Source organism: Alternaria conjuncta (assembly GCF_024043145.1).
Source record: "Alternaria conjuncta strain BMP 0040 chromosome Unknown scaffold_13, whole genome shotgun sequence".
NCBI lineage: Eukaryota > Fungi > Ascomycota > Dothideomycetes > Pleosporales > Pleosporaceae > Alternaria > Alternaria conjuncta.
This window is the reverse complement of record NW_026250102.1, coordinates 540,307-549,923: the sequence shown is the minus strand read 5'-3', so window position 1 is coordinate 549,923 and position 9,617 is coordinate 540,307. Positions and strand designations below refer to the sequence as shown.

At 51.7% G+C, this 9,617-nt stretch overlaps 4 protein-coding genes across 4 annotated transcripts; 1 reads left to right on the top strand and 3 right to left on the bottom strand.

The window, feature by feature from the left end:
- Window positions 1-339: 339 nt before the first annotated feature.
- On the bottom strand, window positions 340-1,338 carry J4E85_008503 (uncharacterized protein; the record flags this gene model as incomplete). The annotated part of the gene is made up of 1 exon (XM_051472728.1): window positions 340-1,338. One exon carries the CDS (start codon window positions 1,336-1,338, stop codon window positions 340-342), a length of 999 nt encoding a protein of 332 aa, XP_051323549.1.
- A 3,279-nt stretch (window positions 1,339-4,617) lies between these two features.
- J4E85_008502 (uncharacterized protein) lies at window positions 4,618-5,194 on the bottom strand (the record flags this gene model as incomplete). The annotated part of the gene is made up of 2 exons (XM_051472727.1): window positions 4,618-4,675; window positions 4,701-5,194. 2 exons carry the CDS (start codon window positions 5,192-5,194, stop codon window positions 4,618-4,620), a joined length of 552 nt encoding a protein of 183 aa, XP_051323548.1.
- Window positions 5,195-5,683: 489 nt separating this feature from the next.
- J4E85_008501 (uncharacterized protein) lies at window positions 5,684-7,601 on the top strand (the record flags this gene model as incomplete). Its single annotated transcript, XM_051472726.1, has 5 exons — window positions 5,684-6,052; window positions 6,104-6,550; window positions 6,604-6,705; window positions 6,753-7,360; window positions 7,544-7,601. The coding sequence occupies 5 exons, from the start codon at window positions 5,684-5,686 to the stop codon at window positions 7,599-7,601; spliced, it is 1,584 nt and encodes a 527-aa protein (XP_051323547.1).
- Window positions 7,602-7,652: 51 nt separating this feature from the next.
- On the bottom strand, window positions 7,653-8,816 carry J4E85_008500 (uncharacterized protein; the record flags this gene model as incomplete). Its single annotated transcript, XM_051472725.1, has 3 exons — window positions 7,653-8,359; window positions 8,424-8,754; window positions 8,814-8,816. The coding sequence occupies 3 exons, from the start codon at window positions 8,814-8,816 to the stop codon at window positions 7,653-7,655; spliced, it is 1,041 nt and encodes a 346-aa protein (XP_051323546.1).
- Between the last annotated feature and the right edge of the window lie 801 nt (window positions 8,817-9,617).

The following is a 9,617-nucleotide window of genomic DNA, read 5'->3' as shown; positions in this document are numbered from 1 at the left end:
CAATAAACCCCTTCACGCTTTCGGGGTGGATTCACTTGTCGCAGTCGAGCTGCGCAACTGGATTGGCAAGGAGTTTGCTGCGGACATTGCGGTTTTCGAAATCATGCGCGGTAGGACCGTGGCCGCAATCGGGGAGCTGATCACGAAGATGAGTCAACTCAAGCGGACGAAGAAAACTGTGGCCAGCCTTGAGGCAGATGCATGATGCGATAGACAATTTTCATGTTGCGGGATCGCTACAGTAGGAACGCGGATGGCTGGGGCTCCAACCACTTCGTTACGATAGGGGCATTTGGCCCGTGGGTTCGGTCTAACCATAAACGGAATGACATCATGACATCATAGCGAAGCACTCTCCCTGCTGTCTTTCTTCTCCTCGTGACGATCTAACCGCTCCTCCAGCGGGCCCAAGTGTCGCTGTGAAGCTGGTGTTCCTCTCAATACAGCGTAAAGGTAGATTCCGGTCAGCACGTCCGGCCTTCCATCCCGCTGCACACTCTGCGTCTGATCTTGCAGCGCTACGTCCGTATTCACTGTCGGGTCGCTGGGAGACGTCGCCTTCATCGCTTTCTTGTCCTTGCATATCCAGACGTTGCCGAGCATCAACGCAGCGAGGATGCTGAGGGCTAAAAATGGCAAAATGGAGATGAACGACCAGCTGATAGCATTGGCGGCAGCAGATCGGAAGCGCTCCAGATCTTCCAACGAAAGGTCGCTGATAGCATTCAATGCGGTGGGTGAGTTGACGTCGAATCTAGATGATCCTTCGCTGCTGATGAAGTAGGCCGCCATCTTGTTCTGGAAGACTGAGCCCATCACCGTCAAAGCTATGGTTCCACCGAAAGGACCAGCGAAGCTCAAAAGGCTAAGAATGACAGCGATCTTGTCTCGGTACATTCCTGTCAGGTGTAGGTTCTCTGGCATAAAGCGGATGCCAGTGCCGAACCCAGCGACCCCCATGAGCACGTTGACAGCGGTCCTCTGGCGAGCGCGTATCGCCCACGAGAGTGCTCCGATGCTACCTGTCTCTACGATTGTGCCGATCAGTAGGGGCCAGATGGTCTGTCTAGGGTATACATTGCACATGACAATGGCGGTGTAGACGCCGACACCGATCCCGGGAACGTAGAACAGCAGCTGGAGCCCAGCTTTACCAGCGTCGAAACCCTCAACAAGAGTGAAGTAGATACCGGCGAAGTAGAAGCAGGCGTAGAGAGCTGCACCTGTTGCTGCGGAAATGATACAGACCAGGGTCACATCCTTCTCGTGAAAGAGTTGGTATGGCACCACGGGCACGATTAGTGGAAGCCGTTGCGCGAGATGTCGGCCCGGTGCCATATATCGTTGGTATACCACGAACACTGCCAGCAACAACGGGCCGGTGATAAGCGGTATTAGAACGGCTGGTGATGTCCAAGCATAAGTTGAGCCACCCCAACTGGTCGCCAGGATAATCAGCGCCACTCCAACGACGAACGTTCCTACCCCGATCAGATCGATACATGCGCATCCATCGAGAAAAGACCTAAGAGAAGTCTGACCCGACTGCGGATGAGCCACCGAGTACCTCCCTTTCTTCAGATCAGGTCGCAGGAACGCAATAGTGATGATGCTTATTGCGCTCAAGGCGGACAAGAGCACAAAGACATATCGCCAATGCACATTCGTCATGTAGCCTCCGATCTGATTACCTGTTAGCAGTAATAAGCTCAGCTGCTAGGAGTCATACCAAAGGTCCAGTTGCATACGCGATGCCGATCAAGAAGTGAAAGATGCTAGTATTGAACGCTTGCTCCTTGAGAGACACATTATCCGCCAGAATTATGAGGGAGCATGTAGACATGCCGGCCGTCCCCACACCCTGTAGTGCTCGACCAAGTACCAAGATTGGCCAAATTTGTGCGCTTGCGCAAAGGACGCCGCCCAAAGTCAAAATTATAACAGCAATCTGCAGGGCTGCGTACCGTCCGAAGACATCAGCTAGTTGGCCGAATAGGGGGACGAACGCAGTGTCTGTGAGTGTGAAGGCTGTGCCGATCCAGGTAATCTGGTTCAAAGCTTCTGTTTGATAGTAAGCATGTACACTGGCGGTCCTCGGAGAGAGTAATTACGGAAATGAGACGCGATGAACGGCTGCGCTGTCGCGACGACAGTCAGATCCATACTCGCGGTGTAGAAGCCTGGTAACAACAGTAGAAGAAACTTCCATCGTCGCGCATGAGTTGTCCATGTTTCTTCGCTGGTAATCGCAGTGATGCTAGCTGCGATGGACTCAGGTTGGTGTTCTTGGCCAGACTGCGAGTGCGCCGTCATCGTAAAGTCAAGGAAGTGTGGTATGTCGATTTTGTAGACCTTAGAAGGTGTTATACGAAAACTACAATGGTGTATACATCAATGTACATTTTAATTCCGGCTTCGAAGTCCACGCCGTTCTTATGAAGAATGTTGCATATCTCTACCATAGAGTGCCAAGTGTATTGGCGAAGTGTAGACGAGTGCGAGAGGTCGGTGGCGCAGGCCGAGCATGTCGCATTCGCTAGCACCGGGCGTCAGGTGCGACCCTCAGCCTAAATTCGCATTCGCTAGATCGTTCGCATTGAGGTAGTTGTGTTTTCTAAGACATTCATATGACTGACGTCAACTTTGTGTGTCTCTCTTGTATGCTGCATATACTTATAGGCGCAGTCTAGACACAATCTGGGAACATGATCTATCATAAAAGCTTCCTTGGCTCAAACTAGTACAAGGGCTGAGCAAGATCATTGGAACTGAGCGAACATCACCGCAGACTGCTACTACATGATATTGAGACGAAGGAGCGTTATTAACATTAGACTAAAGATTGACAAGTACGATAGATGAAGGAAGTGAGAGCAACGCCGAACATTCTCAGCCTCATCGTGAGATGATGTGAGCTCCTCGAACAGATCTTAAGTCTCTCTGGTAGTCGTTCATCCTTGCAGAGAAGATCCGAACGAGATCAGCGACATTCTGATGAAACTTCTTGCGCTCAGCGTCGTTCGGGAACTCGAACCGGAGCCAGTACATGTCCCGCACACGTACCGCACCTGTGTCAGATGGTGACCAGTGTGCACCGACAGCCGCCAGATTCCAGCTGTTGAGCCCTTTCCCTGCATAGAAACGACGTGCTAGCAGCGGTGTACCAGATCGCTCTAAAACACTGACTGTACAGCTGGCTTTGGTGCTTCGACAGTCGCAGCTTTTTGGCTCGATCTTCGTGCGCTCGTCGAGTTCAATGGCTAGGAAGGATAGCTGCCCTGTATCTGGCTGTTTGAGAAATACCACAAGTACTGGCGGCTCTGGTTGTGTCAATTGCACTGCCCTGACTGCAGAACCCAGTGATATCTCTTGTGAGTGAGCGCTGGAGATGTTGCTCATGATACTGGATGTCGAGGTGAAAGTCCGTTCGCTGAGTGGCTCAGGACTCCATGCACCCGATAAAGTTTCTGGAGAATTTAACAGGTCTTCTGACGACCTGCTGTATTGGTGTTGGGACACAGGTCGCTTTTCGAAAGAAGCTTTCTGCCACAACTGTATGTTTCCGATCTCAGCCAGTACTTCGGTGGTCTTGCTTGGTCTTGCTTTGGATGCGCCACCGATCATTGGGAAGCCCTGACCTTTCATGAGCGAAGCGACTCTTACGTTTCTCCTTCAAACTTGTCAGTCTCATGTAGGTCATAGAGTTCAAGTGCTGCTTGCGCGACAAGTTTGGTAGGCTAATAGCTACCCACCTTTGATGTATGCATCTGTAACCCGTGATGAGGTGTTGCAATCTGAACAAGTCGGTACATGAGCGAAATTCGGGAGTCAGGCCATTTGTGTCATCAGGCGAGCTCTGCAGCCTTACGCTACAAGAAGCATCTTGCGAGCCTGGAACTTTCGGTATAGCATACACTGGGACCAGGAAAACCTTCCTTGGGTCAAGGTTGAGTCTTTGTGTTACTCTGTCCCTGGAACTGCTGCCAGTGCATGATGTTGTTGAAGTCGTGGTGGTATCTTCCACTCCCAACGTCCCATCCATGTTACGCACTACGCGAAAGGTATGTGTCTGCGTACCGGAGACGACCGAGATGTCTAGAAGAACCCCAAGATTCGTTTCGTGCACGTTATCGTTAATGGGGATAGGTCTCGGCCAGATAGCAAGCATTTCCTCGGGAGACCGCATGATGGTAGATAGTCGGGGGCGCGCGATTGGACTGCTGGCGATTCGAGCGCACTCTATGCGAAGTCGTCGATCCATTTCCCTGATGCACCTATCATAGAGACCGCCTGGATTTGAGCTTTGAATACTTGACCAATCGTGTCCTTCCTTAATCTTGTCCATTAGCCATATGCTTTTGAGAAGGCGAAGATATGATGTCGCATCTCCATCAGAATGAACGCCATTGAAATGGCTGCAAAAGGCTTCTAGGCCTTCTCTAACTGATACTTGCGGCCCGTCAGATGTTTTCTCCCAGTCAAACGTATACAATGAAGAACGTCGCTGTAACTCCGCCGTGAAACGCTCGGCAAGCTCGACAGGGACTTCTATATCTCGCTTGATCACCGGGTGATACGCGTCGGTGCTTGAATTGCGACTAGCAACAAGTAGGTGCTTCAGCTCCTGAATTCGCTCCGCCAGATCTTGGTGTTGTTCATTGTGGAGATTCCGCAGCTGTGTTTGGACATGAATGTTGAACGCGTCGAGAACGAGACCAATCTTGACGCTGTGATATTTCAAACGCTCAGTCAAATCTCTGACCTGCGCATCCGTATTCAGGTTGTAGATGATGTTGGTGATGAAGCCGTCTTTGCCAGTACGAAATTTGCTGACGTCATTGAGCAACTTCTGACACTGTTCCAGCGTCAAGCGGAAGTTGCCCACGATATCGATCAGCGCTGTGGTATCATATAACTCGGGTCCATAGCTCTCGAGCCTTTCGTTTTCTAAGCCGGTGTTCGCGGTTCTGACGATGGATTCGATGGTGTTGAGACTCCAGTGCAGCCGGAACAACGCGTCACCAAACTCGAGATACCGTCGCGCTAAGACAATACGGTTAGCGCGGAACGTGGGTGGGGTGGCTGGGGAGGACAAACGCAGCGACTTCTCCTCCGTGAACCCCTTCTCGTATATGATCCACGATAACTTGATGGCGCCGCAAATAAAGCTGAGTACACCGAAATCCCACGGCATGTTACCGACAGTTACAATGCTTTGAGGATATGCAGGCTAGGGACCGACGACGATACCTCAGGAGCTGTCTGTCGTTATCTGGCACACGCGCATCCCTTCCTCACACATCCCCTGCATCTACTCAACTGTGGCAAGTGATGCTTTGTTCACTTTCGAATTTAGCCTTGCGCTCTTATGCAAAGTGGCTGTCTATCGAATTTCGAAGCGACCTCATTTTAGTGGCTACTGTATACATGGCAAGTATCGTTAAGCAAGGAGTCGCAGCTCCGCGGCGCGAAGGCTCTAACAATCGACGGAAAGAGTAAAACCACGAGCAAGGGCTGCAGAAAGGAGCTTGTTTTGCAGCTCTCATGCCAGGTGATAACTAATGCATGAAACTCAAGGGATAAGTCATTCAGATACCATTGCCGGCTCTTGCTGAACAGGTACTACTTATCCAACCAGATTCCTAAGCTTCACCAGCTCCAAATCGATGCTCACTATCGGACGATGGACGAATCATGTAGCGTCCAATCGGGAGACCGCAGCCTGTGCTTAGACGAAGAAGACCGCGCATACCTCGAGGCTTTGAACGACAAGGATGTTGTCGCAACGAAAAGCACACCGAACCCCCTAGGTCTCTTCTCAGTAGTGGCCTTCATACTCCAGCAAGTCATCGGTACCGGCATATTCCGCACACCATGGACCGTTATGCAGGCCACCGAGAGTCCGGGGATCACGCTTTGCTTTTGGGCTTTCGGCGGACTTGCAGCCATCGCGGGTTCTATATTGTACATCGAGTTCGGCTTGACTACACCTCGGCATTCCATTGATGGCGAAAGAGTGCCAGTTGTACGCAATGGTGGAGACATGAACTACGTGAGTGCAGAACTGCAAGCCTGCCATTGATACACGGCTGACCGCGACTAGGTGGACTACCTCATCAAGCGACCCAAGTTCTTCGTCTTCTCCTTCTACGCAGTCAACTACGTGATCGTTGCTTCGAGTGCAGCCAACGCATTGACTTTCGGCGACGACATAATAGGCTCTCCAGGAACCGATCGAGGTGCAGCCAAGGATGCCGCGGCACGATGTCTTGCGATAATGGCAGTGACGCTTCCCTGCTTCTTGCACGCGTTCACTCGACGTGGAGGCATCATTCTCAATAACGTCATCGTGGTCGTCAAGATTGCAATTCTCTGCGTGTTCCCCATCATGGCGATATGCGTATTGGCCGGTGTCGCGCATACGAATCACGCGACGGCCAATATGGAATACAAGAACTCGTTTGCGCGGACACACGGAAACGCCGACAGCTATACACAAGGCATGCTAGCGGTCTTTTACGCCTATGGGGGGTACAACCAAGCTAACTATGTAAGTCTTGATCGGTCTGACGATCCATCGACCTACCACTTACGCACACTCAGATACTCTGCGAGATCCACAGACCACGCAAGAACTTCCCTAAAGGCATCATAATCGCTCTCGGAATGATCTGCGTCTTATACATGCTCGTCAACGTCAGCTACGTAGGCAGTCACACCAACAACTCCGAGATATGCGCTGACGCACTCAGATGATCGTGGTCAGTAAAGAGCAACAGCTTGCGTCCACCGATGTAGCCCTCGCTTTCCTCAACAACGTCATTGGGTACAAACACGCATCTGCAATCCTCGCCATCTTCACGACCATCAACAGCTTCGGCAATGTCATCGGCATGACATTCACGCTTGCCCGCGCGAAACAAGAAATAGCGAAAGAAGGCGTCCTACCATTCGCCAAATTCTTCGGCGAGAACCGCATTCTCTTTCGCAAATACCGAGAGAAACACCATTCCAGCCAGTCAGAGCCAACACCCCTAGGCGCGCTCTTCCTCCACTGGGTATGCGCCGTGTTTCTCATACTGGTAACATGGCCCATGAAACCCTCATCCGCGTACAGGATTCTCGCAAACCTATACGTGTACCTCATCGATATCATACCAACCTTCATCATGGCAGTCGGCATGCTGTATCTCCGTACCTTTACAAAATGGTCTCTCAAATCGCCTCTTCCAACTTGGCTGAGTGTCACCGCTGCTCTTGTCTACGCTATCGCGGGCGGTTTCCCCTTGGTCGCAGTCTGGATACCACCGTTCCAATATTCAGACCTCGACGTTCACGACATCATTCCCGGGCTTCCTTGGTACGCGACAGGATTGTTGTCGTGGATAATGCTAACATGTTGTATTGTGTATTGGGTATCGTTTCGCTTCTTCCTACCGCGCATTGGGCCTAGAAAAGGCAAAGAATTTGTCGTTGAGAGGGAGCCGGTGTTTCGCATGCAGAATGCAGAGAGGGTGCAGTGGCATGAGATTGTACTGCATAGCTGGGTCATCAAGGCTCAGCCTGAGAAGAGGAGGGGGTATATGTTGGATGATCTTTGAGATTAGCTATACCGATTTCTCCCGTATCGCAATTAGACTCAAAACCTAATCCTACACATCCTCCTTCCCCTTAAACTCATTGGGCTGTACCATAACTCTCTTCTCCCTCAACCCCTCCCTCTCCTTCTCCGCTTCCTCCTCCTCTTCCCTCTTCTTCCTCCTCAGATACTGACAAAACTGACTCCGATCCCTCATCCTCCCACCCCACCTCACAAACACGAATGGCACAACACACAGCGCCAGACTGAAGAACCCCAGTAAACTAGTCGCCCAAGCTACGCCCATAGTCCTATACATCGGTTTCGCAGCAAAAGGCAACACAGCCCCAAACGAAGACCGCGATAAACTCGCCGCCGCCATGGCACTCGCGGCGAAGACTTCGTATGCATCGACGAGATAGTTGAGTAAAGCCATGAAGAGACACAGATACCCCATTCCAAACAGTATCCCCGCGAGCGTAGGCACAATCCAATGGATACTCTCTCTACTCGTCCAACCCAGCCAGAACGCGCTGATAACGAAGAACGGGCCAGCGATGCAAGCGAGCGGCAGTCTCCGCATCTCTTCGTTGCGCGACCAAGGACGGTTGAGGCGTTGAGCGCGGGCCAAGTACCAGTCCCACGACAAGTAGATGCCGGCGGAGATGAGGGCGCCGACGCCGATAGGGAGGAAGGCTAGGCCTGTTTCGCCGGCGTTGAAATGGTAGATGCCGGTGAAGATTATGGGGTAGGATTGCAGGAATATGTAGAATATGGCGTCTTTGGGGGTGGGATTAGTAAGGGGATGGCTTTGTGCAGGGATGGTGGGGGAAGGTTGGCTTACAGGCGTAACTTAGATATAGACAGGTGAATAGTACAAGAGGTTCGAAGCAGATCATACGCAGTGGCCGGGTCAGGATGACGGTGACTATGTGGTTTAAATCCGTCTTCTCCAATTCAAGCGGTGCGATGATATTCTCATTACCCGTTTCCTTGCGTAGTCGCTTTGCGCGCCGCTTTAGGATCGTAGGACCGTATGTTTCGTCGAAGAAGTAGAAGAGCGGCCATGTTGCTCCGGCGAGGATGACTCCGATCCAAAAGGCCCAGCTCCAGGATACCACGCTGATGAAGCCTGATATCGGGGGTCCGAGAATGGGTCCGAATGTTGTTGCTGCCTGTCATACGTTGGTCAGGGTACTCTTTTAGTAGGTGGAAGGCAAGCGGAGCTACATACCATGAAAATCGCCATACTCCTCCCTCGATACTTAGGATTATGATAGATATCCGCACATATACCTCCAACAACGCTGATCGCGCAACTCCCTCCCACACCCACCAACAACCTAAAGATGACGAGCGAAGCGAAGTTCGGCGAGAGCGCCGACGCAATGGAGAAGATTGTGAAAAAGGCAAAGGAGATTACCATGGTTCCTTTGCGGCCGTAGGATTCTGAGAGAGGGCCCCAGAGCATGGGGCCGCATGCGTAGCCGACTAGATACATTGAGGTGGGCAGAATGAGCGCGTACTCGTTGGTTTGGTTGAAATGGCGGGATATTGGGGCTGTGGCTCCGGCTGCTAGACTGGAGGTCATGGTGCTGTTCATGACTTTGTATCACTTAGTTGGGCTGTTGGACTGTTGGAGTAGATGGTGTGGGCACGACTTACCGCTCATGATGGCGACGCACAGGGCGTAGATCTTCTTCCACTGGAAACTTGTTAGTCCTTCCTCAACTCACTTTTCCGTTGTCCAACTCACACGACCCCAGTTATTAGGATTCTCAGGATCTCCATCTTCAAAGCGGATAACCCGTCTTCCACTCGTATGTCCGTCGTGAACACTCGACGTCGGCGACGGCGAATCCGACCGTCCATGCGAACTCAACGTTGAAGGTGTCCTCGACGCAACCTTCTCAATCGCATCCTCCTTCTCCGTATCGTCAGATGCGCCAACATCTTTCTCAAGTTCCCTCAGTCGCGCAGCACGCGAGCTTTCTATAGCACCGGCTATGTTGACCCGTTAGTAAACCATAACCACAAC